We start from the raw sequence: 26,694 nt of genomic DNA, 5'->3' as shown, positions 1-26,694 counted from the left end.
CTATTTGAATGAACACAAAATTTGCCTGGAAGCATATATTCCTTCTGTTATGCATCAGGATCTGTGTAAACAGAAGTCTGGCTTGATTTTGTTAGTGAAAAGCACTTTGATGGCAAAGAGACTGTGTCCATCAGTCATTTTTGTATCGGTTCACCTTCAGGACCTAAAGCAGTACCTTTAAGAACATAGTGGGGAAAACAGTAAAGGATTTTAATTGGGGAAGTCCTGTTTTTCTTGTGTCACTGTGAGCCCTATTTACCAGCACTGGAAATACAGTTCTAAAGTGGTTTGAACATTTTTTAGATGGGATGTATTCACTCACTACTTTCGAACAATTGCTTTTGGTTTTAAAATCAAACCCCAAAATACTTCTGGAAGATTGTCTGCTTTCAAAATGGTTATTAACCCAATTTGACTTGCAGATGAATTGATACAACACAGGAAAGAGTCTTAGAAGGCTTATTAACAATCCTACTGCTTTAGCAACCAGCAAGATAAATTATGCTGAGTTTTCATTTGCTTCTCAAGTTCTGGTTGCAGTTGATTGTATGCAAGAAAGGGAGGAGAAAACCAGTGACCAAGCTTTGCTTATTATATCCAGTCAGGCTGTGACTGTGTATTTCAGCCCTGGTTTAAAGACCCCTGATTTCCATAGTAAACTAATGTTTAATTAATTTCCAGCCTGTTTCCTCCACAGTATAAATATGTTGGTCCCCAGTGGTTCTTTGGTTGCCATTGTTGGCCATGTTGGCTGTGGAAAGTCTTCTCTGGTGTCTGCTCTCCTGGGTGAGATGGAAAAGCTGAAAGGAGAAGTGGCTGTGAAGGTTGGTGTTGTTTATGAAACCATTTAATGATGGTAGGGAAATGTGCTGCTTTTGCCTGCCCTTGCTTAGAATGCATCTGAGGCTGCAGAGGGAATTCTAGTTGCTCCTCTGGCAGCTTGTCTGCATGTTTGAGTTTTGCCCACTTTTATATGAAATTACTTTCCTGATTTGATCAACGATACATGAGCAGTTAGCACACATATACATATGATGTGAATGTATAGGAACCAGGAGCTGTATATGTGCTGAAGATCTTACCCAGAGCTCTAAGCATGAGTTCTTGCTTGTTACAAGGCAGAGGTTTTCTCTCTCTCCCCTTTTTCTAGGGTTCTGTTGCTTATGTGCCTCAACAAGCCTGGATCCAGAATGCCACGCTGAAAGATAACATTTTGTTTGGCCAAGCTCCTAATGAGGAAAAATACCAAAATGCCCTGGAGGCCTGTGCTTTAAAAACTGACCTGGAAGTGCTGCCAGGAGGAGATCAAACTGAGATAGGAGAGAAGGTAATTTTTTTAGGTAGTTTTTTGGGTTTTTTTTTCAAGTCAGACCTGCCTGGTGAATCCGCTCTAGCTAAAGAGAGAATACTGTAAAGTCAGCACTTGATTTGATTTGATCTTCACAGTGGCATCCGTGCTACAATCAACACCAAAACATGCAGGGCAGTTCTCTGGAAAGCACTTGGACTTAAATTTTTCTGTAACTTTAGGCTTGTGTGTGTATTGTGATGCAGAATTGCACATCCAGCCCTGGAAGATCAGTGTACCCTCTATTTGTCATGAATTGTAAAGGTGCATCTGTCCAGAATCACTGGAGGCCTTCCTTTTCCTTTAGGGATAGAGAGGGAGGGAACATGTGGTTGTGCTTCAAGTGAAAAAAAAAAAATTATATGATTATCCCTTAACACATTTTAATGAGAAACCTTTACACCTGTGATTACCAACAAATATATTCTTTTTTCATAGGCCACTAAGTTTGAGCTAGATTTCATGAAGTGGCGTGGAGATGTAGATTTGTGTGTAAAATGCAAGATGTGGAAGATGTTCCAGGTGCCACAGCCTTGCTTTGAAATTTGCATTTTACATCCTGATTGACAGTTTTGCTTTTTATAGCTTTGTGTTTTAACAGCTCCCTTTAGGAGCTTATTAAAAAGAGACTTACTCCATCTCCAGCTTGCTGGGTGAGTGGAAAGCTTGGCAGTGAACAGGCAGATCTAGAGGCGTTCTGTGCCTGTCTCTGGGTGGGTTGTTCTCTCCAATGTCTCATGTTTCAGTGTAGCACCCGAGTGCTGGGCTGGGTGAGAACCATGAGAAGTGAGAGCTTTTGTGTGACACGTTTTGTTCTCTCCTGTCTCCCTCCAGGGCATCAACCTGTCGGGGGGGCAGCGGCAGCGGGTGAGCCTGGCCCGTGCCGTGTACAGCAGCTCGGACATTTTCCTGCTGGACGATCCCCTGTCCGCCGTGGACTCCCACGTGGCCAAGCACATCTTCGACAAAGTCATTGGCCCGGATGGGGTCCTGAAGGGAAAAGTAAGCTGGGGTTTAGATCCTCTTAGAAACACACACAAACTCAGGAACACCGGAGCTGTTTCACCACCCAGGCCTGAGTGCCAGCTCATTCCTGAATTTCTGTGTGTAGCTGGCAATGTGGGCACCTTTCCTCACAGCCCAGGCTGCAGTGAAACGCTGCTCACACAGGCCCAGCAACGCTGTGGTCTGGTCAGAATGTGTAGAGGCAGAAACCTGCCCTGTCTTTTAAAATCCCTCCTGTGTGAGATCTCCAAAAAACAAGGTATGTGCTGGAACTTGCACAGGCTGGTGGTGTTAATTGTTGTTACTCTGAGGCAGCCAGGAAGCTGCACCAAATACAGATGTTACAGAGGACTTTGGCAATAACAACCCAAACTCCAGTGGCTTTGCTGCACCTTCCACTCCTGCTATCATCTTCTCAGGTCATCTCGGAGCTCAAAAGAAAAGGGCAAAGAAAATCAGCATAAGGGAAGGAGGGAATGATAATTCAGTGTGTTTACTTTCCTCTGTTTTTGTCAGCAGTAGGAGCATAGTGAGTTCATGTACGTATTTCCAAGCTGATTTGCCTGACATGGACAGTGTTATTTCACTGGGAATTTCACCTTGACACAATAATTCACTCCCTGTCCCAAAAATGCAGTATTTAGCTTGCTGTGTACTGTCAGTCCCCTCAGTGCAACTGAGAGATTTGTGGGTTTTTTTTCCTTTTCCCTATCCAGACCCGAATCCTGGTGACCCATGGCATTAGCTTCCTACCTCAGGTAGACCATATAATTGTCCTGGTAGATGGCAAAATCTCTGAAATGGGATCTTACCAAGACCTTCTGAAACAAAACAAGGCCTTTGCAGAATTCCTGCGGAATTATGCACTGGATGAAGACATTGAAGAGGATGAACCAACAAGTACAGTATTGTTTTTTCTTAAAACATGTCTTTTTTTGTCAACAAGATTACAGATATTTTCTCTGTAAAGTGTCCCTGGTTCTTCATGGCAACCTGGCCTTTGCCTTTCTGTACTACCGTGAAAATTATTGTCCGTGGCCAGGTCTGTATGACTGAGAAATCTTTTCACAAATTTCTTTCAAAATTTCATGTGGTTTGTCCTAGAAAAAAGAAATTCTTGTCTTAGAAATTATTTTAAACTTGGGAATTTATTTTACAACTAGCAAGGTCAAGCTCAGCAGGAAGACGGAATAGCCAAGAACAAACTGGGCTTGCTATCAAACGGGCTACCCAGAGTCTGCTGTGTTTTCTGTTTATACGTGGTTGGGGTTTTTTTTCGTGTAGCAAAGTTCAAATGACAATTTAATCTTGGGTTGCTTTTCAGCTTGGTTTGATTCTCACAAAATGATGCAAGATGAAAGCATTCTGGTGGATGTTTCCCCTGTGTGACAGTGTTCCCACGCTCTGTGATTGCAGCACTGCTGCTCTCCAGCCACGCAGAGGAACGTGCACGGCACCTTCCAGCCACAGCAGAGGCTTGCAGGACTCCTGATGTGACTCCCCCAGCCCAGGGTCATGCCTAGAACGTGCCCTATGAGTGAATTTAGCTAGAAGCAACTCTAACACTATTGCCTGGCATTCTGATGGCTTAAAGGGATGTGATATAAATGCATTTGGCAGCCAACCTGCCTCACAAGATTTTGCAGTTTCGTTAGGAGAAGTGATGCACAGAAGGGATATGAGCAGAGCTAGGGGGGAGCTTATGCACTGTGATTTTCGTGGTGGGGTTTTGGTTTTCATTACTCTCCCTTTGTATAGCCACCTTTCTCTGGGTTCCCTGTGCTTTTCTGTGGCAGAAAATCTGAGGTGTGATCTTGTCTTGCAGTGCTGGAGGAGGAGGAAGTGCTGCTGGCTGAAGACACCCTCAGCATCCACACAGACCTGGCTGATAACGAGCCTGTGACAAATGAGGTCCGCAAGCAGTTTCTTAGGTAAACACGAGATCCTTGCATTTCTAGTCTGTCTGGGGGAAAAAAACATCTTTCAGATGTCAGTCACTTGCTGCTCCTCCACCTGGGCTTTAGTTTCCTCAATTTCCTCTCGTAAATAAATTGGTTTAGTATCCTTTTAAAAGTAAACGTGAACGCTTTTAAAAGTAAACGTGAAGATCCGACATCTCTTCCTTCAGTCTTCTTTCAGCCTGGACTGAACCAATTTCTAAAAGCAACTCTCTGGTTCTCAGGTAACACCACTGTGTGTATTTACCCACACAACACTGAACTGCTGCCAGATGTGTGATAAATAAACCCCTTGAATTGCACCTTTCCATTGGGAGCCTTGGAAATCTTTAAAGGTTTTCTGCTCATACCCACAGGTGCTGTCCAGCTCTACTGCTGGTATGAAAACAGAGAAGCTCAGGGTTTAGTTTGAAATGTCTGCCTTGCCATGAAGCCTCTAAAGGCCTTTTCCAAGGAGCTCAGGCTCTGCTGCAGCCTTTCATAGATCCTGTATTTCTGGCATCCCTGAAAATGCAGAGGGGTGGTGCAAGCACCCACAGCTGTGAGTGAGGCTGGCATGGGAACTTCGTAGAAGAGCTGGGAATAAATCCAATTCACATCCCAGCCTTGCTTTAGCACTGCCACAATATGCCCTTTTTCTCCTAATGACTCTTTTGTTTTAACTAGGCAACTTAGTGTAGTGTCTTCTGAGGGAGGAGAATGTCCCAACAAAATGTCAACGAAACGAAGAGTCTGTGAGAAGAAGCCAGCAGAGCCTCCTCTGCCAAGAAAAAATGCTAACGAGAAACTTATTCAGGCTGAAACCACTGAAACAGGCAGGGTATGGTTTGATTCCCCCCTCCCCTTTTCTACCTTTTTTCCCTGTTTGAAAAAAAAAAATCCTTTTTACTTTAACATTTGATCCAGTTCTGTTAAATGTGTTGTATAAATCACAACTGCATGCTTTAGGCACTAATCTAGTGGCCACTGATCATTCAGATTAGGGATTTTGGCAGAGGTTTTGACACCTAGCTAGCCCTATATACTTAAGGGAAAAAAAAAAAGGGAAAAAAAAAAATCTCTTCCAGCTCCCTCCACAGTCACCTGATACTGCAGAGCTCTGCACTCCATCAGCCCTGCCTTTGCCTCTCAGAGCTTTCAGCACTGCTGGTTTTTAAACTGTTTGGCTGCTGCTGAGTCCAGCTGCAGCACTGGGTTACACGAGCCAGCTGCCTCTGCGTGCCAGCGGGGCTGTTCTGCCTAAATACCTGCCAGCCCAACTCCAGAGTATTTTGTGGTTGTAGGTACAAAGGGGCTGTATTCCTCCTCAGTAGGGCCAGGGAGAGAAATGGGAACAAGAAAAAAGAGAAGGTGGGAACACAAAAGTAAAAGAAAGGGACAGAAAGGAGCAGCAGATGGAAGAGGAGCAGGGAGGTTTGATTCGAAAAAAGCCCCTTCCCTCAGTTCAGAAGGCTCAGTGTGCTCTGTTTAGTCTGATGTATGGGGTCCATGGCACAGACATGCAATCAGCTTTTTCTGTGGATTATTTTAGCCTTCAAAGTTCCTAATCAACAACACTTGTTCTTTTAATTATCCCTTCTTATGCTTTTTTCTGAGGACTGAGTTTTGTCCTGAGTCTCTGTCTCCTTTTGCTTTTCTGCCTTTTTGCACTACCTTAGGGACAGCACTTTTACTTATTGCCATAAACATCATCTGTTTATGTTCCTGTTGGGGTGCATTAGCATTTGGTACCTCATTTAAGTTGCTGTGAAGACACAGAATGGAGGCATTTTCAACACTTTTCCTTAAATAGGCTATTTAAAGTAGTCTTGAGTACGATACTCTGCCAAGTTGCTTCTTCTGCCTGAAAATATTGGCTCCCATTCTTGTTGCTGCTATTTGATCAGCCTTCTTTCTTTCTTCCCACCCCCCCCTCCCCCTGACATAGTCTTAAAAACTAAAACCCCATGAAATGAATGAAGGACAGATCCTCAACATGGAGGGGAAGAGTATTTTAGAGAGGTTTCTGAGTTGTTTTGAAAGCCATCACCCTGACAGGGAGCTCAGGCAGATGAACCTTTCTCTGTGGTGTTTAAGAGTTTGGGCAGTTTTGAGTTAGATTGGTGTCAGAGGGTGTTAAAGTTTTGTCAGCAGTTCCTCTCACCAAGAATTTTTCTATCTCTTAATTCTCTTTTAAACTCCAGCTTGTGTGGGTTGTACAAACCAGCTTTGGTGTGTGATTTTGCAGGTAAAGCTAACGGTGTTCTGGCAGTACATGAAGGCTGTCAGCCCTGTCATTTCTTTGGTGATCTGTTTCCTGTATTGCTGTCAAAATGCTGCTGCCATCGGGGCCAATGTGTGGCTCAGTGACTGGACCAACGAGCCCGTGGTAAATGGGACTCAGCACAACACAGCCATGAGAATCGGGGTCTACGCTGCCCTGGGCCTCTTGCAAGGTGAGGGCAGGTAAAATCATCATGCCCCAATGTTTAGGAAAGAGGTAAGAAGGTAAGAGATCAGAAAGCTGTGGTGGCAGGATGGTAGGTTTAGATTACATGTCAAGAAGAAATTATTTGCTGTGCTGGTGGTGAGGCCCTGCCACAGGGTACCCAGAGAAGCTGTGGTTGCCCCATCCCTGGAAGTGTCCAAGGCCAGGTTGGATGGAGCTCTGAGCAACCTGGGATAGTGGCAGGGGGGTGGGAACTGGGTAGTCTTAAAGGTCCCTTCCAACCCAAGGCATTCTGTGATTCTATGATTCTATAAAAATTGCCCTCCAACTCCTATCCTAAGGAGCTCCTGTAACCTGGAGCTACAAAGTCTGATCTCAGCCCAACGCTTTTAATTGTGTTGTGAAGCCCCTGGCAGGGGGACTTGAATGGGTGCTGTGGAATCTTGAGAGAGGCAAGTTGGAAAGACAACATGAAAACTTCAGTGCAGAAGGGGATGAAGGGTTGGGGTGAAGCTGTAGCATTAGGACTTCATGGAGGCTTGTGGAAAACAGCAGGAAGATGGTTGTGTGTCTGTTTTCCATAGAAAGGATGGTGAATCCCACAGATGTTCCTGTGCCTTAAGCAGCAGTGGATGCGATGCTGATGTGCACAGGACGAGAAGGGTGGGCAGGGAATAAAGTGAAGCAAAACAAACTTGGAGTACAGCAGGAACTGCCAGGGGTCAGGGAGCTGTGAATCGTGGACATCACGGGATAACACATCTGCTCCTCACCTGCCAGGGCTCATAGTGCTGATCTGCTCCTTCACCCTGGCCATGGGGGGCATCAACGCCGCCCGGACCCTCCACGCTGCGCTGCTGGAGAACAAATTCCACACCCCACAGTCCTTCTACGACACCACCCCGACCGGGCGCATCATCAACCGCTTCTCCAAGGACATCTACGTCATCGACGAGGTCATCCCGCCCACCATCCTCATGTTCCTGGGGACATTCTTCACCTCCTTGTCCACCATGATCGTCATCATAGCCAGCACCCCACTCTTCACCGTGGTTATAGTCCCACTGGCAATTCTCTACTTCTTTGTTCAGGTGTGACTGCTATTGCAGTTATTCCATTCCTTTTCTTTTTAGGAAAAACATTGACTTGGGGGGAAAATGGAAGTACCTGAAGTAGCTATGTGTTTATATAAACAAAACATTATTTACTTTTCTCAGGAAAAGAAATGTCCTGCAAGATGTGGCTGTGAAATAGATAGACATAACCTGTTTTAGCTTTTAAGTAATAAAAAGTAAGCCTACTGCTGGAGCCACAGTGCATGTCAATATATTAAAGTGTGGATATATTTGACATACTGGTAAGTTTTCAAGGTAGTGAGGAATTAAAATGATGAAAATAGAAAGCATGAATTTTATTGATTTCTGAGCAACAATCAAGCTTATTTCACAGACTTTAAATAGAGACCTGATAATGGAGGTGCAAATGCACATTTTGTTTTCTTGGAAAATGAGGCTCCTACAAATGGATTCATTCTGCTAGATTATATTAACTAAATCTAAAGGGACATAGATAAATTCAACTTTAGTCTAAAGAAATTGCAGTTACCCAGTGCTCTTTTGTGGAATGATGTAAAGGTAACTTTCTTGATATTCTTCTTAATTATAGACAATATTTCAGAGGGTTGAAGTGCATTAGTAGCAATCTCCTTTAAATCCTTAACCTAAGAAATTCTTCACTGTTAATTAAAAGCGAAAGTATTTCATTAACCTTTCAATTTCCTGTGAAAAATGGCAGCGATTCTACGTCGCAACCTCGCGCCAGCTGAAGCGCCTGGAGTCTGTGAGCAGATCCCCCATCTACTCCCACTTCTCAGAGACTGTGTCAGGGGCCAGTGTCATCAGAGCCTACAGGAGAGTGAAGGCCTTTGTGGACATCAGTGATATGAAGGTCGATGAAAATCAGAAGAGTTATTATCCTGGCATAGTGTCAAACAGGTAAAACGTCATTTCTTGTTTCCACTTAGTTTGCAAAACTGATCCCAGGCAACCTTTTCCCACTCTGCTTACACCTGCCTTCTTCCCAGGTGGCTGGGCATCCGAGTTGAGTTTGTGGGGAATTGCATTGTCCTTTTTGCTGCCCTTTTCGCTGTGGTTGGTAGGACCAGCCTGAATGCTGGCCTGGTGGGACTGTCAGTGTCCTACGCCTTACAGGTACGTGTTACAGCTTTATTGGGGGCTTTGCATTTTTGTAGATGATGTGGATCTATTAGCAATAATTTAAGTACTTGCTAAAGCTGGAGTTAATAAGGAAATAATTAAAATGAGTCGTGGGATGTTTGGACAATAGAGATTTACACTGAGTGCTGAAATCATCAGCAAGCTTGCATGAAGGAGGATCTCAGGGCACTTTGGGAGCATCAAGGCTGTGCTGCACCCCAGTATCCTCAGGGGTGGCACATGGGAGACTCGGGAAGTGTCAGATCAGAACATCAAGAACAGACCATTTGAGCAGCATGGGCTTAATGTGTCGTGCATCAATCCTGCTGTGCAGCACACTGGTGTGTCCAGGTAATCACAGGCAGATCAGTAGGATTTATAATTAGACAAGGCAAACTGTACTGACCCAGTGTGGAGAATTTAGCAGATTTAATGGCCTCACTCTTGCCAGAAGCATTTTAGATCATGCATGTGCAGAGTTGCTGTTAGCAGTTTCCCAGTGAAGTGCATGATTTGGGGAATGACTTCAATCCAACTTTCTTTGAGAGGGCCGAGTGTTAAATCAGCAAGAGGCATCATCATACACTTCTTCATGTAAGCACCCAATAATCTGTAGACTTCTTGTCCCAGTAACTGTATTAACTTTAATGCAAAGGTAATTATCTCATTTGTAACATTAATGTGAATCCATGTCTTAATAGCAGTGTCTGCTATTGTTGGGGTTTTTTTGGGGTTAGTTTTTTTTTTGTGACTTTTTTGTGGGGTTTTTGGTGTTTTCTTCTTGTTGGGTTTTTGTTTGTTTTGGGGGGGTTGTTTTGGTTGTTTTGGTTTTTGGGGGGGGGCAGGGTTGTTTTGAGGTTTTGCTTTGTTTGTTTTGGTTGTGTGTTTTTTTTATTATATATGTTGTTCCTCTGGGGGTGATATTTTGTTCCTTGTCTTCCCCAAGGTGACCTTGTCTCTGAATTGGATGGTCCGAATGACTTCTGAACTTGAAACCAATATTGTGGCTGTGGAAAGAATAAAAGAGTATTCAGAAACTGAAACAGAGGTTAGCTGCCATTAGTCCAGCATGCTCAGCAACAAGCTGAAAATTTTAATACACACATTTACATGGTCTTTTTTCAGGCTGTTGAGAGATGGTTGCTGCTCTATCATTTAACCTGAACAAATGTCATGCTCTGAACTGTAATTTATGCTATCACAGCTCCAAATTATTATTGCTATCATGCAGCCTGTTCTTAGCATCTGATTTTCTGCTGCTGTGAGTGGCTGTAGCACAGGAGATGAGTTTCACATCAGAATATTGGTCCCTCTGGGTTTGGAGTGTTTGGTGCACAGTCTTACCTGTGTGGCTGATGCCATGGTCTTGCTCACGAGCAGAGCTGCAGTACAATTATCAGGCCTTGCACATGTTTTCAGTAGTATTTCTATTTAATCACCTTAATCACTCCTCACCTCCCATGAGAGAACATCTCTAGGAACGCTGTACTGCTAATCCTGGAAATCATCCAATCACCTACCTTTGCTGCCAAAGACTTTTGAAGGTGGCAGATGGAGCTGTGCCAGGAAAGCTGCTCTCTGGACACACTGGTTTGTTAGCCCTGTGTACATACTAAGAATTAGGAAGTGGAGGAGAGCTGCAGTAAACGGTTCTGGAGATCAAATATTTAACCTGGAAGGAAAAAGGTAGCTAGACAAGATGTGTGATACATGTTATAAACCAGAGCTTGAGCTGGCAGAAATCTGGCAGTGTTCTGCTAAAGTTGATGGGAAAATATTTATATCCACTGAGGATTCATCCCTCTGTGCTCAGAGTTTTTTCCCTGTGAACTTCACAACAAAGACAAATGGGTGGATACTTAGGACCCCATGTTTTTTCCCCATTGTTACAAATTTGTTTGATCACTGAGATTTGGTTTATCAGATAAAATGCTTTTATCTGGGTTTGAATTATTTTTTCTGAAACCTATATGAGGCATTTCTGGCTTCTGTTTTCCTCAGGCTCCCTGGATCATTGAGGGCAAGAGTCCCCCGGAAGACTGGCCATCCAAGGGAGAGCTGGAGTTTGTGAATTATTCGGTGAGGTACAGGAAGGGCCTGGATCTGGTGCTGAAGGGTCTAAACCTCCAAGTGCATGGTGGGGAAAAGGTGAGTTACCAGCTGAATGTCTGCTAGAACTTTGCATTGGGCCTCTAGTGACAACTGTGGAGTAGAGGAGAGGGTCTACAGGGACACTGACCCCAGTGCAGGAGCCAGCAGTGACACCTGTGTTGTCCATGTGCCAGCATCCTCCTGGCTGGAAGCAGTAGGATGAATTACATGGGACTTTCTGGACTTTCCCAGTTCACTTGGCAACAGGCTCCTGTACGCCACGTAGGAGGCACCAGCACAAGTGACAAAAATTCAGTGACAAGAATGCTTTTATGAAGCAGTGCAGATAGGAGAAGGAATTCCAGCTTTTTCTGCTCTCTGACTTTCCCTGTGAAATTTTTGGCATGGAAGGAAATGACATTCTTTGCTTCCCTAATCAGGAAATTGTCTTTATTCTGGGAGATTTGTTTCGTCATGCTTTGATGGAAAGTTCTGGGGTTTGCCTGCTGGAGACAGAACAATTGGCATGGGAAAGTCCTTCCCTGAACAGGCTATTGCTAAAAAAGAGAATTACCCTTATTCTAAGCAGACAGGATGACAGCATCCTTCTGGCACGGAGATACACATGCTTACCATGAAGTAGGAATTGCCCTTAGAGAGCCTTTATTTCTTGTCCTTGAGTGACTGGACCTACCATGAGTGTTCCAAATCACCCAAAGTTATGTAGGATGGCTCTAGGCCTGTGTTATTTATTATATTTATGACATGTGTGATTTATATGGAGTATCATTCCAGTTATAGGAATGGCCATAAGTACATTACATTGTATGACCCAGGGTTTCTAGGGAAGGATGGGACATTCTTTCTTAGATCCAGATCTTCAGTCAAACCTCTTAGATGAATCTTGGAGGGTTGTTTGGGAGTTTTTTGTTGGGCGTTGTTTTCTTCTTAACTGTGTGCTTTGTTGTTCAACCTGCAATTTGTTGTAGATTGGAATTGTTGGCAGAACCGGAGCAGGGAAGTCCTCCATGACGCTCTGTCTCTTTAGGATCCTGGAAGCTGTAAAAGGGGAAATTAAAATTGATGGCGTGAAAATTTCAGAAATTGGTCTCCATGACCTTCGATCAAGGCTAACAATTATTCCTCAGGTACTGTTTCTGTGTGTCACAATGAAGGACCGTTTTCTAGCAGCTTAACAAACCATAAATAATGGTTTATCCAAAGAGGAAAATGTTTTGTTACACTCTGAAAATTGTTTCAGAAAAAACAGACTATTTATACTTTAGTTGGTCCCATCCTGCCACCTTACAAGCTAGGTGATAAAACAGGATTTAGGATGAACCATCTTTAGAGCTGGAAGTTGAGTTTGAACTGTATAATGTAATGTATTTTCAGAGAGGATGGGATTGGGAGGTGGCCTACCTGCAATGTAATGGACACCTCGAAGCAGCAGCTCATAGTATCTCTACTTAAAACAGCTAAAGCACTTGTCTAATGAAAATTGGTTTTATATCCAGGATCCTGTTCTCTTTTCTGGAACACTGAGGATGAACCTGGATCCATTTAATAAGTATTCGGATGAAGAAATATGGAAAGCACTTGAACTGTCTCATTTGAAGAGGCTTGTCAGCAGTCAGCCATCCATGTTGGACTATGAGTGCTCAGAGGGTGGAGAGAACCTCAGGTAAGGAATGCTTGCACTAGAACATTCACTGAGCTGTCATTCAGCTGTGACAGTGGGTGACACTTGAGCACAGGCAAACACTGGTCTGTCATATCTGAAATGTATTGGCCACCTATTTCTGTTCCAAGAAAGCCACCAAGGTCCATACATTTGCCTCCTCTTCTGCCTCTGCCACAAATGATTTGATTCTTTTCCCAAACCCAAATCCTGTCTTGTCAGAAAGAAGTTTCAGGATGACAGGATATTAGGGACAGGCAGTCCCTTAAACATGTTTTGGTAGGAAGGGAAATGCCCTGGTAACCTAAGTGCTGTGCTGAGTAAGAGTTTCTTGCCTGACACTTTAGCAGTGTTCATTTTCCATTATTATTTGGAAGGCCCATGAAGACATGACTGGGGATGATAAAATGTTTTGATATGCTTCATTGGCTTCTGAGGCTGTGGTGTCACCAGATTGTCCGTGATGAATGTTTGGCTCCTTCCTCATCCTGCAGACACTCAGAGACTGAGTCTGGGCTGTGTTTGTGGCAGGGGAGGAAGTCTAGGTTGCTCAGATATATGTATATATTTTACTTTTTTATGGTAGAAGGGGCTTGCAGCCTCATAACATTTTATTTTCCTTTTTATTCTTTTTTTTTTTTTTCCCCAAACTTGTGTCTGCTCACTGTTGTCAGAACTGTGAGTGTTGCTGAAAGCTGCCATGGCTTTTGTCACAGCGATAAAAGGCACATTTGGTGGCTCTGCCAGCACAGGGCCAGGCAGTAAGTGATCCTGTCCCTGTTAGTGCTGGCATGCTGCAGCCTGCACGCGTGAGCTCCGGGGCTGACAGAACAGGCAGCTTGCAAAATATTCCGGGGATTTTTGGGTGACCCGATGAGTGACCTGCTGAGCACGAGTGGCTGTGAGCAGTGGGGAGCTGGGGGCAGTGAAAGGCTGGCTGTGCTTGCAGCGTTGGCCAGAGGCAGCTCGTGTGCCTGGCCAGAGCTCTCCTGCGCAAGACCAGGATCCTGATCCTGGATGAAGCCACGGCCGCCATCGACCTGGAGACAGATGACCTCATCCAGATGACCATTCGGACACAGTTTGAGGACTGCACGGTGCTGACCATTGCACACAGGCTGAACACAATCATGGATTACACCAGGTAAAATCTGAGTGGTGTGTGGCGAGCTGGTGGGTTTGCTGGGGATCGGAAGCAGCACTCGGATGGGTCTGGCTTGTCTCTGGACATGAACACTGGTTCTCTTGTTGGGCAGTATGGAAGCAATGATGTGCTGTATAATCCCAGAAGCTCCAGCCCTGACTTTGCCTCTGCCAGCGTAGGAAACAGGTTCTATATTCAGAACCCAGAGCTGCCCAGGGGCACTCCTGGCACTGTCAGGAAGCTTATGGAGCCTTGTTAAACCAGCAGCTGCTGTAACTTCTTCACTAACAGCATGTCATTTTAATTACTTGAAAATACATTAGTATTCTTCATGAGCTTTTATCTCCTTGGCTTTCTGGAACTATTGTTTCAATTCCAGATGCTTTTTTTTTTTCCTTCTTCTTGCCCCTGGGAGACAGTGACTTTACCTGTACGGTTTTTAGTCAGGCAGCAGCTCTGGGAGAATGTTTATCATCTGGTGTGTTTTAACATGTGAAAATAATTGAGGAAAACAAAAGCAAGGCAAAGATTAGAGCAGTTTGCTTTGTGACACAAACAGGTACCATATTCCTTGTGAGGAATTTTCTGACACATCTTTCCCCCCACATCATCTTTTGTTTTGTACAGGGTTCTTGTTCTAGACAACGGGACCATAGCTGAATTTGACACACCTGCAAACCTTATAGCAGCAAAGGGTATTTTCTACAGTATGGCCAAAGATGCTGGACTGGCATGAAGAGAAGACCCCTTGGGGTTTTGGTTTGGTATTTTTTTTAATATTACTGACTTGCCACAAAAGTGTCTTGTGAATGTACTGTAATTTACAAAACAGTTTTTGTAGTAGACTCAGCTTGTGATATGTGAACGAAGTATTTTACAATTACAAGGACCAGAAAGTGAATTTTATATTTTTAAATATTTTCTATATACATAAAGTATTTTATTACATGCTTTTTTCCCAAAGAATGACAAGCATTCTGCCAAGAAAACGTATGTACCACAGGGAAATTATGTACTGCATTCAGGTTTGTAATTAGTAAATTATATCAATGGTACAAAATACACCTGATTTGTGTGTTTTCTGCATAAGGATTCGTAGGATTTGAAGTGGAAAGACAGGCCCAATTAAGCTGTGACTCAGCTGAATAACAGTGAAATGCTGTGTGATCTCTGAGTGGTTCCAGCCTGTTCCTTTCAGTATTTCCCCCAGGACAAAGGAGTCCAGGAACCTTTGGGATCCCTACCCAGGGCAACTTCGGCATTATAAAATTCTTCTTCAGCCTAAGAAGTAACATGTATTTAAAGTTAAACCTGCAAATGGCTTCATACAAAACATAAACTACACAGGTTTTTCCAACTCAGTAGACCCCACAGAAGCCAACAGGGACACGATTGGACCAGAAGTATCAGAATTCTGCTGTATGTCTTTGGGTCAGAAGTCACTATGAGTAAGTCTCCACTTAAGCTGAATGTGCATGCCAAGCAGGTGTGTATTTAGTTTATCTTGTTCAACACTTAATCACCTGAAATAATGGGTGATTTGTTTTGCAAAAATAATTATCTATTTTATTATTGATAACCAGGCCTCCTCAGATAAAAGGAGGCCTGTGTTCAAACAGCACTTGCTGCTAGAATCTGATAGGACCTCTTTTGCTTTAGTTGTTTGCATCTTACACTAAGCACTCTAGAAAACCACCCAGCAAGAAAAAGTTGCTATGTTTTACCAGAAGGAAAGCACAGAAAAACTTTGAGAAGACAAAAATAATAATTTATTAATTCTTACACATTATACTTCTTGAATAGAAACACGAATCTGCAGCCAAGCATTTATTAGACATTAACATTTAATGTAGCAGAGCACAAAGTAACGAATTATTTATCACAGACAGAATGTAGTGGTTATACACTGCTGGGACTGGGGAGTGTTAATAGTATCTTCCTGGTATAAATGACACAAGGTATAAAAATTTCCTGGGAATGCATAGATAGGGATCAGTGTCTGTGCAAGGTTGCTGCCCAACAGCTGAGCTTTTCTCTAGGGGGTCTGGCTGGTTAACCCTGAATCCTCCTGGATTCAGCCAGTGCCTGAACCATCCTGTGACAGGGAGAAGGCAGCAGCCTGGGTGACATGAGGAATGATGATTTTATTATTCCATTACAGAGAACTTAATACTCCACCAGCAATCTGGTATAAAAACAGATATTGCCAATGACTGGGACTATGTTTGACCTCTGGCACTTTGCAGAAGAGGCTCTTTTGGTGTGACAAAACCTTCTGTATTCCCCTGGGGAGACTGAGCTTCAGCGTGGTGGCTGGGCACAGAGGGAACTGGGGTGTTTGCAGGGATCTGTGCTGGCGCCTGGCGGCAGGCTGGGAGCTCCCTCTGGTGTGCTCAGTCCCTGCACTCCAAGCGCTTCCAAGCTGAGATCAGCGAGCCCGGGGCGCTTTGGGGACAGCTCCCGCTGGATTGGCGGTGACACGGGCGCTGACACAGGCAGCTGCTGTCCCTTACCTGCCGCAGCCCCAGGACAGGTGGAGGCACAGGGACTCAGGCCAGGACTGCCCCAGCAGCCCACAGACACTGCACAGCCTGCTCGGGCTCTGAACTCTAAGACAAGACAAAAGATAAATTCTTTTGGCAGCTGCGGTTTCCAAAGAAATTGGGGGGAAGAAGGAAGGCAAAAAACCAGGAAAATTCAGTCCAGTTTGGTACATTCTGTTTGCCTGTTACATCTCAGGCTTTAGTTTTATTCATCGTATCCACAGCACCTGCTTTTCATGTGGGCTACCAGAGCAGAATTCTTCCTCAAATGCAAGTGACTAAATACTAAAATCCTAAAAAAATCAGATAAAATCCAGCTCTTAAATACTTTTCAATTTCTTTATTCCAGAATTTCACAGCAAAGTAGTCAAATCCTGAATTTTAAGTAAGTGATTTTGTTTTCAGTAAACTACATGGGTTAACACAAGTCACAGCACAAAAAAGAGAATACATTGCATAGGAACATCAAGATTGGATATCAGCCCAGAAAACCCTGGACACTTCACTAGTTTCTTTTTACACAGGTAACTTTATAGGTTCAAGATGCAATTTTTCTTGGGAATGTAGAGGTCAAAGGAAAATAAAATTACACTTTTTGTGCTTTTAAAGGGGGAAATTAAAGCAGCATTGAAGAAATGTCAACACAGTAACAAAAATAGTATATTAAATTGCACATGTCATTACATGTCAATTGCACATGTATATATTGACAGACAACACTAAAAGGGATTTTGGTTGAGAGCATATTTATTATTTGGATAATTACTATCACTTTTATTTTCAACCTGAGAAATAGGGAAAAGTGTAAACAGGGATTAAGAAATCACAAGTAATAAGTCACTTGATAGCATTGAAACTTGACATAATTTTGTGCTTCCACAGATTTAAACCCTTCTTGTTTTTTTCCTTCTAAGTAAGATAGGACTTAATAAATGTGATCTAAAAAGAGAACATTAACAGTAATGGACTCAGTACAAATATTAAATGGGCTTCATGGCAGGTTCTTTAGCTCGAGTACCTCTGCTATTTTATAGCAAACAAATTATTAGAACAGCTTAAGGTAAGCCTTTCCCTGAGAGCTGCTAACTCTGCAGTATTTCAAGATTATCTTTTTGTAAGGAAGTGTTGCATTAACAGATAGTTCTACCAATATTTCCTGTGCATTGAGCTACTTTCATACCAGACTCACTGTTCTTAGATTAACTAGAAGCTGTAAATGTGCATAACCACTTCAGTTTATTTCCTGGTTAACAAAATAGATTTTTTTCACGTCATTAGCCCTTAGAGATACCATATTTCAAATGCAATTGTGTAACAAATGATACAAATCTTTTGTTTTGTTCCTTAATTAGTATGTAAGTTCTGATGCCTTCTTGTTATACCCACTCTGTTCAGAAAGTGTTGGGACTCTGAAAAGTAAGTTTTTGTCGCTTACTGTTAGAACAAGCTCCAGTTCTTGGAAATCCTGTAGCCTTGCAACATCCTTGTCCTTTAAACAAATACAATAAGGAGTTAGGTGATAGTGTCTGTTAATTTTGCAGAGCTAAGTTAAAATAATAAGCTCATACTAACACAAGGTATGTATTTATTCATAACTATGGCAGTTGTTTACAGTGAACTGGAAAACAGATATCCTGTTGCATCTTGTATTTACTCTGGGGTCTTATTCAGCTACTGCCTTAAGTCTGTTCTTAGAAGGAATGCAACACTGATGGTGAGTGCAAGTGATTAGTGGGATTACACTTGTCAAGATCTACTGCATGCCACCCAAATCCTCTGGTTTTTCCCCCTTGCTAATTCTTGATCATCTACCCAAGGAGGTCCTGTCCTGCATGTGGCTGGCTTCCTTCAGAGCAGCCCAGCAAGGCCAGCTCTGAGCCCCTGCAGCAGTGCTCTGCTGCCAACAGCAGTACACAGTCAGGTTTGTGTCACTGCAGGAACAGTAGGGGTCCTGCAGTCCTACCAGAGAGTCTGAAGTGATTAGAAATGAAAATAAAAAGTTCTTTCAACAATAACCAAAGTTTGAAAGTGACAGAATTGGTTGTGTCTTTTTTCCTCCACTTTTGACTAACACGGTGTGGTGGTTTAGACCATCAAACTGCCACACACAGTCAGTGAAGATGCAGCAGAGTGAAGTCTGTTAATTTATTCCTCATCAGATTTGCCCCACAAGTGATGCCAACAATGCTCTACAAGGATTTGAGAGTGAAAGAAAGGTCAGTGGTGAGCTGGTAAAACAGGTCGGCAGGTCCCTTCTCTGTTGGCTGCAGGGTAAATGTCACTGAAGGAAGGACAGTTATGTTCAGAGTCCTGCACTCAGAGTAGTAACCCTGAAACACCTCTGTTTGTGCAAGGACTGCAGCCAGGCCTTGCAGAACTCAACAGAGCTTGGTTGAGCTCTGCAGGCCTTTTAAATGCTGCTGGCAGCTCACAGTGGTGGTGGTGTTGCACTGAATTTTACAATGGAGTCATAAAATCAGGTATTAACTGGGTCCAGCACCAAATGGTTATGAAAGGCAGTGATCAAGAAATTTGAGACCTTTTTACTTAAGAAATCCCAAACAACTGCTCAGTGTTGCAAGTTGAGCAGAGGTTTTGCATTTTTGGTTTGTTTTTTTTTTCCAATGTGGGCCTATGCAGGTGACCAACATTTATTCCTTTGTAACAGTAACCTAAAAATCCCTTTTATAAGTTGCTGCACTTCAAAATGTAGAGCTCTTACCTTTCTTAACATTGTATTTGGTAATTTTCTGATCTTCTGGATGTGCTCAGGGTTCACACCCAGCTCACGGCAACTCACTCGGAGCAGCTCTTTGTAGGTCAGTTCTTGTCTGTCCAGTTCAATTTCAATGAAGTCATTTTCTCTAAGATTAGGGTTTTGTATTCTCACTTTCAGCACCAGTTCTGTTAGAAATAAAAAGTCACAGTAATAGGCAGAGGTATAAAGGAATTGGAAACAATGTCTCTAACAACTTCCAAGTATTTCTATGTTCAATTAACCTCGTTTGTGTCACTGGTAACAATACTTGAGTCCTCAGAAAGCAAAACCTGGAATCGTATGAGCACAGTTTTTGTAAGATTGATTTTCATCAACCTATATGAAAAAATCATAGCAAATCTAATGCAGTATATGTGTGCATGTCTGAACCACTCACTTTAATTGATTTAAGCTGATTTAACAGCAGCTTATATTGGTTATCAATTTCCTGAGCAATCCAAGATTGCTTTTATTGGTATTTCTTACTGTCAGTTCCCTTCTTATTGCTACCCCATGGTATTAGAATGCCTCTTACTTGAAAAACAAAATTCTGAATGGAAACTAGAATTCCAGGTTTTCCTCTCTGGGTAGGCAAAGCTTCCCTGTGGAACTGGCAGATCCTAGAACAGCTCAGTGCAGACTGAGCCATGTGAGATTCTCTTGAGCTCACTGACTGCTTGCTCGTGATCTGTATTTGCAGCTTGGGCTACGCTATTTGGAGAAATAGATTACCCTGGTGTCTGTATGCTTTTATAGCAATTGAGACAGCAAATGTTTACATCAATGTTTTAATAACAGTTCCAGCAGAAACAGGCTATCTGCCTACTTCATTCCCTTCAAATGTTTCCTGAATGCCTAAGCATGGGAACCTGAAAGTCTCTGGAAACACATCATTAGTCTGCACTGCCCAAGGTGACAGAAGATCAAAACAAAGGCAGAAGAGATTTCTGGTGTTACCTTGCACGTTTAGTGGAAAAGCTCCTGTGAAGAAAACAGGCTGAAAGGCTGGCACGGGCCCCACGCAGGAGCCATTCCCTTGCTGGGGTAAGGACTGGTTGGATCCTGCTGGCAAAGAGGGGCTTCTGCCCCAAGACACTGACCCCTGGTAAACAGGAGCTCTCTGGAGGACAGGATTTGGGTGTAGGGGCCCAGCAGACCCTCGGGGCAGGGGTGGGATGTCCCCGTTGGGAGGCGCCTCAGGAGCAGCATTCCCGGGCTGTAGCGGTGCTTGTCTGTAGGCGACAGAGTCAGGTACAGATGGAGAGTTGGTGTGTTGTGGTTCCAAGTGTGAGAGATTCCCATTCAGGGTGGGATCTGGAATACTGGTACTCGAGGTGTTGTAAACATATGGGAAAGGTGGGTTAGCCAGGTAATTGGGGATGATTGGCAGATCTGAATCTTGCTTTAAGTCTGGGAGTTGATCATCTTCCACTGTAAAACAAACAAAACAACATTCTCCAAGACTGATTTTGGGTTTCTTTTTTTTTTTTTTTTTTTCTATTTTTACACAGAGGGGATGGAGTGTTAAAAGCATTGTGGGTTAGAAGATGCATCAGGAAGCACAGTCTTTTTTCCTACAATAAATAGAATGCTTAGGTGTTGCCATACAAACACAAAAGCTGAGTCTGATTCTGCTAATTCTGGGGGTGCTAATTCCTTCTAAACACTGCAGTACTTCTATTTTGGCTTGTTTTAATCTGTAGCAGCACATTGTAACACGGTCTCTGGTGGAATAATGCTGTCATCTTCATAATGTATCAGGCAATGAAAAACAAAGGGTTGTATGTTGTTTGATACTAAGGCAGAGGAGAAAGGGAAGAGAACATGCAGTACTGGGAGAGCTGCTGCATTACCCATTCAACAGCTGGGAGAGACAACAATGAAAACAAAACCAGACAGCGGAGTCCAAAGGACAGGCAAGAGGTTGTTAATCGACCGCATTTCAAATTACTTACCACCTCCAGCAGCAAAGCCTGCTCTGTTCCAGCAGTTACAAAACACGATAGAGATGCTCTACCAATGTCCTTTAACTAGCTGTTTATCTAGGCTGCTAATTTTTATTTATCCAACGCAGAACATGAGGAAAATTAGGTGTTGCTCATACAACAGCTTCCTATAAATTTGAGAGATTTCTATCCTCCTGTCCTTCTGAAAACTGGAAACTGCATCTGCCTGGCACATAGCTGTCCTCAAAATACAGTTTTTCTAAATCTTCAGTGTTCAGAAAACAGTTTGGCTAGGGTGGTATGGAATTTACTGGTAATCCCCTTTACTTGAACTTTGTTTTCTTACCATGTAAACACTCCAGAAATCAAGTCCTAATACCAAAACCGAAACACCGTATCTTCACATGCAAAACAAAGACCGGAGCACATATGTTTGAACATCCTTTTACCAATCTTTGATGATCATATGGAACAGTCACTATAGGTTACCTCCCAACATCTTCCTGATCTCTCTCTTGGATGTTAACTGGGCTGGCCTCTCCCCTTTCTTGGTCAGGATGTCCTTGTCAGCCCCAGCGTGCAGCAGATAAGCCACGACCGCCACGTGGTTCCGCTTGCAGGCCCAGTGCAAACAGGTCCTGCACATGGAAAACATGAACCCTGTGTCAAATCCTGAAGTATGCCAGAGTCATCTCCACTCATTCTTGCTGCCTGTGAGAACACTCTATGCACATGTAAAATAGGTCTGAGTTGCAAACTTCCTTGGAAATTCACTCTGAATTTGGAGCCTGCAGTGGTACCTGCTGATGTCATTTTCTCTTTGCTCCAATGCTCTTGACTACAGTAGTATTTTTCAAGTTCAGGATCCTTTCAATTTATCATTTCTTAGGCTACAGTCGTTTCTGGAAAAATAAATATGAAAATAACGTTTGTGTATGATACTTTAACCTTTGAAATAATCAGCTGTACTTAAAATACTTGCGTTTGTGTGTATATGTGATCTATTACCAATATCTCCCTGGGATGCTATATGTACTCTTTAATTAATGCTGCCAGCACAAGTACTTGCACTTTTTGGCAAGTAAATTATGTTTGAAATATTGTAAAACACAGTTTCTAAGAACAGTTCTTTGCCCAGTTGCCATTTGCTGCATCAGTAACTACTCAGATCTGCAGACAACTAATTTTCTGCTGTCTGTAAGTGATGCACAGAACTAATCACTTTTCTGTGTTTTCAAATTATTTGCAGTTGCTGACTAGTGAGACATATTAAGGAAACATCCTAAAAGCTGCTTAGTGCTTAGATCTTATTCAGTGTGTGTATTAAGGACTTAGACTCACACATGTAACTTGCTATAGAGTTGTACCATTCTTCCCTATCCTAGGTTCTAGTGCTGTTTGACCTTTCTCTACCTGTTATATTTTAATTCTCTAGCTCCAGCTTAAGGAAACTCTTCAGAAAAATGTACATGCTTAACCCTTCTCCAACTTTGTTTATTTCTATTTAAGAATTATATAAAATAAAGCAGAGATAAATAAACTTAGAAGGGAATAAACTTTCAGTTTCAAGTCCAGCTCCAAAAAGCTTTTTCCACTTTGGGTTTTTTGGTTTGGTTTGGTTTGGTGGGGCTTTTTTTAAAGAGACTGCAAAGTCAGACAGACAGGGTGGTATTTGCTTTGAGCACAAAATTTGCTGGGTTCAGTTTATAGAGAAGATAAGTAAGGCTCAACAGCACAGCCTCATTTTGGGATTCATCCTGGCCATTCCACATGGCCTGTGCAGAGAGGAACCATCTACCCATGGACCTGATACGCACCAAAATGTAAGTACGCAGTACCTCTAAGCATCACACATGCTAAGAAGCTCACTGGAGAAATTTTAATTGTACAAAGAAACTTAAACAACAGTGAAGATCCATTTATTGCCATGGTTAAAAATTACCAGATCGTTATTTTTTAAAATAATTATATTTTATGACAAGACTTAGTTCATCAATTCTAGTTTATACACAAACTCATTCTGATGACTGGTTGCGTTTTAGCTCACTCACTAAGATAATTCAGCACCCTGTGAATCCATCATTTTAAATTTTTACAAGCTTTAATTTTAATCACAATTTAAAGCTCAAGTCGTTAAGTGTTCCATGCTTCTCAAAACTGCTAATTGAACTTTCATCTTTAAAAGTCTTGCTCCTTTCCTAATTTTATTTTTCCTATTTTTAATTATAATGTCATAGATCCTAGAATGGTTTGAGTTGTAAGGGACCTTAAAGTTCATCTCGCTCCACCCCCTGCCAGGGGCAGGGACACTTTCCACTATCCCAGGCTGCTCCAAACCCTGTCCAACCCAGCCTTGGATGGGGCACCCACAGCTTCTCTGGGCAACCTGTGCCAGGGCCTCACCTCCCTCACAGGGAAGAATTTCTTCCTTACATCTAATCTAAGTCTCTCCTCTTTTATTTTAAAACTGTTCCCCTTGTCTCATCACTATGTGCCTGTGGTAAAAAGTTGTTCTCCCTCTCTTTCATAAGTTTATAACTTCAAGCACAAACCAGCACAGTAAATACAGGCTGAATTGAACTTGTGGAAAACAGTCTCCAAAAATGCCTGAGCATCCCCTGTAAAATCCTCCTTCAACTAAAAATATGTGTGTATGTTCATGTCTTCAGTGTTACTTGTACAAGTGTCTACTACAGAATAGCCTTGGCTTTAGTGTCCTCAGGTGGATCTGAACGAGATGCCAAATCCCACGTTTGTATACATCGCTGGAACAAGTTCCCTGCTTGAAAGAGAAAGTAATTTTAAAACTTGAGTTAATAATAAATATTTCTGCCTAGGCAAGAGCACGTAAAGCTGAGGTTTGTGTTCTGACAGACCGCACCGTCTCAGGCTGGGGGGGGGAAAAAAAAAATCAAAACCAACACTACAAAGTAAGTCCACAGTGACCTGGAGAAGGGGCAAACAGGGCACGAGGTGGGATGGGGACGCGTGTTTGTGACCCCGGTTATCCTCTCTGGAATACCGACAGCTCCACAGTGGAGTATTCGGCGGCGGATCGACCTTTTCCTTCCTCCTCAACTCACCCCACCTCGCCTTTCACGTGCGAAGCGAATCGGCGGCAGCCTCCGCACGGGGACCGCCGGGGCCGAGCTCGCCGAGAAGCCCTGGGCTAGGAGGGGGGGCCCTTACCATCCGTTGACTTCGTTCTGGGAGTTGAGGCCGACCCCCAGCTCCACGAGCCGCCGCACCTCCTCCGCGTCGCCGAGCGCCGCCGCCTCCCGTAGCCGCTCCTGCCGCTCCCGCTCCGCCATCTCCCCGCAGCCGCCGCCCGCCTCCCGCACCGCCTCCCGCATCGCCTCCCGCACCCCCGCGGCCGCTCCGCGCCTCCGCCGCCACCCCCGCGGGGCTCCGGCACGGGGGACGCTATTGCCGGTGACAACCCGGCCCTGACAGCCGGTTCCGGGGCGCGGCCGCTGCCCGGGGACGGGCGGGACGGGGCAGGCCCGGGTAGACGTTGTTTAATGGGCATAGAAATGCATAGTACGCGCTGTCTCTTGCTCTGCTGATTGTTTTTTGCGGGCTCTCGATTTATCATAGAGTGAATGATGGGATCATCGAGTGGTAATGATTGGGAGGGACCTTAAAGATCATCTCGTTCCACTCCGCTGCCATGGGCAGGGACACTTTTCACTAGACCAGGTTATTTAGAGGCCCCACCCAACCTGGCATTGGACACTTCCAGGTCATATTTCTAGCTCACTGAGTGTCTGTGGTAATTTAATTAATTTAATCCAGTGGTTTTACTCAAGGAAAGAAGAACTTTATGATAACCACTGTTCTGCAAAAACCTGCTGCTTAAGAGGCTAAATAGAGGGATTCAGAAAAAAACTGGGTTTGCCTGCTGCATGAGGAGGTACTGAAGAGATTTTTAAGATTATGATTGGGAAGGAACTTAAAGATCATCCAGTTCCAACCCCCTGCCATGGGCAAGGACACCTTTCACTAAACCAGGTTGCTCCAAGCCCTGTCCAACCTGGCCTTGAACACTTCCAGGGATGGGACATCCTCTTACTCTGCCTAGGAAACTCTCATCATCTTTGTGCGTTCTCAGCAGAATCAACTAATCCCTAAAAAAAATAAAGATCACTATCTGTCTGCAAAGCAATTGGAAAGATTATAGGTTTGGTTTGAAAAGCTGTTTTATGTCGTTGTGGATTTGTCCTAAACCAAGTTACAGAGCAATCAGTAAAAACTTTACCACTACAAAAAGTCAAAATAATAATTTCAAACTCCAGTCACTTTTGTATTCCAGCTTGCTCTGTGTAGCCACGGCTGTGTGCCAAGGAATTCTGCAGTAGTCAGGCACCAGTATACCTGTTTGCTTCCACAATGCAATCAGAGCATTACAAAGAAGCTGAAACAGCCCAGTTCTGCCCCAGTTCCCAGCATTAACACCCCGCCTTTCCTCCCATCCCCAAACCCAGACTGCAGGATATTGCCTGAAAATTCACACCACAACTTGTGTTACGTTGATTTCAATCACACTCTTCCAACAGTTCCAGTGGGGTCTTAAATCATTACAAAATTGCAAAGCTTGAAAGAAGATCGTGGTGCCTCACAGTGCTGCTTTGGGGAGAGATTTCCAGAAAGAAACTCCTCAGGTAACAACTGGTGCTTGCATGAAGCCCTCAGTGATGCTGAACAAAGTTGCTATGAGTCTAAGTGGGTTTTACAGCATGAATATTGGCTTGAAGCTTTTCAAAAAAGATGATGTAATTAAAATTTTAATTATTTATATGTACTTAGAACATTCAAAATGATGTTGAGTAATTGGAAAATAGTTGACAATTGCTATTTGAAATTCAGTATATATCGAGTACAAGGTCACATCTAAAAAGGAAAACAAAATGGGCTGGTTCCAAGGTCAAAGAGTAAGAGTTATGCTACATATGAAGGACTTATATTCTCCCTCAATCTGTCAAGCATGGAGACAGGCTTCCCAGGGAAGTGGTGGAGTCATCAACCCTGGAAGTGTTCAAAAAACGTGTGGATATGGCACTTGAGGACATGGTTTATTGGTGTCTGTGGTGATGGTTGGACTGGATGATCTTAGAGGCCTTTTCCAACCATAACGATCCTACAATTCCATGAATTCCTAAGGGAATATGCACAGCTGGAGGCACTCAGGACCGGGACTCAGTAGCAGTGCATCAGGAGTGGTTTGGGTGACTTTCTCCTGCCAGGGTGCAGAGGGGACCATGATACTGCTTCAGCTGTGCCCAGGCCCGTGTCCTCAGCCTCCAGCCATGACCAGCAAGACCAGCAGCACTGTGTGGGTCTGGGCTGTGTCCCTGCGCCCTGATCCCGCACTGGGCTGGACACTGTCTGTCGTGACAGCTTACCGTCTGCAGTGACACCACAGGGAGCTGGGCATTATCTGTCATGACATCTCTCTGGGCTGGACACCGTCTGTATGGCACCCGCTGCCCCTCACGCGGAGCCACAGGCGGCAGTGGCCGTTCCCTATGCGGGTATTTGCCGGGACTGGCCGTTTCCCGTGCGGGTATTTGCCGGCT

At 43.7% G+C, this 26,694-nt stretch overlaps 2 protein-coding genes across 9 annotated transcripts in view; one reads left to right on the top strand and one right to left on the bottom strand.

Moving 5' to 3' along the window:
• ABCC3 (ATP binding cassette subfamily C member 3) overlaps positions 1-14,933 on the top strand; it is a 46,774-nt gene extending 31,841 nt beyond the window's left edge. The window contains exons 14-29 of one of the 3 annotated variants that reach the window (XM_042032406.1): positions 698-824; positions 1,151-1,327; positions 2,183-2,350; positions 3,070-3,253; positions 4,179-4,284; positions 4,978-5,131; positions 6,539-6,746; positions 7,520-7,830; positions 8,534-8,733; positions 8,823-8,949; positions 9,902-10,003; positions 10,957-11,103; positions 12,036-12,194; positions 12,564-12,730; positions 13,677-13,871; positions 14,499-14,933. In XM_042032406.1, the coding sequence (XP_041888340.1) occupies positions 698-824; positions 1,151-1,327; positions 2,183-2,350; positions 3,070-3,253; positions 4,179-4,284; positions 4,978-5,131; positions 6,539-6,746; positions 7,520-7,830; positions 8,534-8,733; positions 8,823-8,949; positions 9,902-10,003; positions 10,957-11,103; positions 12,036-12,194; positions 12,564-12,730; positions 13,677-13,871; positions 14,499-14,607 (2,641 nt within the window). In that variant the 3' untranslated portion in view covers positions 14,608-14,933. The other 2 variants (XM_042032405.1, XM_042032407.1) reach the window with 2 other exon arrangements.
• Positions 14,934-15,617: 684 nt separating this feature from the next.
• Positions 15,618-26,653, bottom strand: ANKRD40 (ankyrin repeat domain 40). 6 transcript variants are annotated; one of them, XM_042032416.1, is made up of 6 exons: positions 24,308-24,431; positions 21,608-21,756; positions 20,130-20,603; positions 19,137-19,318; positions 17,850-17,903; positions 15,618-16,480 (listed from the first exon to the last, which is right to left on the bottom strand). In XM_042032416.1, the coding sequence occupies exons 1-6, from the start codon at positions 24,427-24,429 to the stop codon at positions 16,421-16,423; spliced, it is 1,041 nt and encodes a 346-aa protein (XP_041888350.1). In that variant the 5' UTR covers positions 24,430-24,431; the 3' UTR covers positions 15,618-16,420. The 6 variants fall into 6 exon arrangements, with proteins under 6 accessions (XP_041888350.1, XP_041888351.1, XP_041888352.1 ...); XM_042032417.1 differs by lacking the exon at positions 15,618-16,480 and adding an exon at positions 16,578-16,707; XM_042032418.1 differs by lacking the exons at positions 15,618-16,480; positions 24,308-24,431 and adding an exon at positions 26,521-26,653 and having other exon boundaries at positions 16,740-17,903.
• Positions 26,654-26,694: the final 41 nt, after the last annotated feature.

Source organism: Corvus kubaryi, unplaced genomic scaffold (genome assembly GCF_017639235.1).
Source record: "Corvus kubaryi isolate FWS band 111438036 unplaced genomic scaffold, C.kubaryi_AGA036_p1.0 37353, whole genome shotgun sequence".
Taxonomy (NCBI): Eukaryota; Metazoa; Chordata; class Aves; order Passeriformes; family Corvidae; genus Corvus; species Corvus kubaryi.
The sequence above is the reverse complement of the archived record's forward strand: the minus strand, read 5'-3'. Positions and strand labels throughout refer to the sequence as shown.

What these genes read in the sequence shown, in the direction of transcription:
- ANKRD40 (XM_042032415.1), bottom strand. Translation starts at nt 24,429, where the DNA reads ATGGCGGAGCGGGAGCGGCAGGAGCGGCTACGGGAGGCGGCGGCGCTC. An exon ending in CAGAACGAAGTCAACGGATG is followed by an intron (nt 21,757 to 24,307) that starts GTAAGGGCCCCC and finishes TTCCATGTGCAG; the next exon opens with GACCTGTTTGCACTGGGCCT. An exon ending in TTTTCCACTAAACGTGCAAG is followed by an intron (nt 19,319 to 20,129) that starts GTAACACCAGAA and finishes TATTTCTAACAG; the next exon opens with AACTGGTGCTGAAAGTGAGA.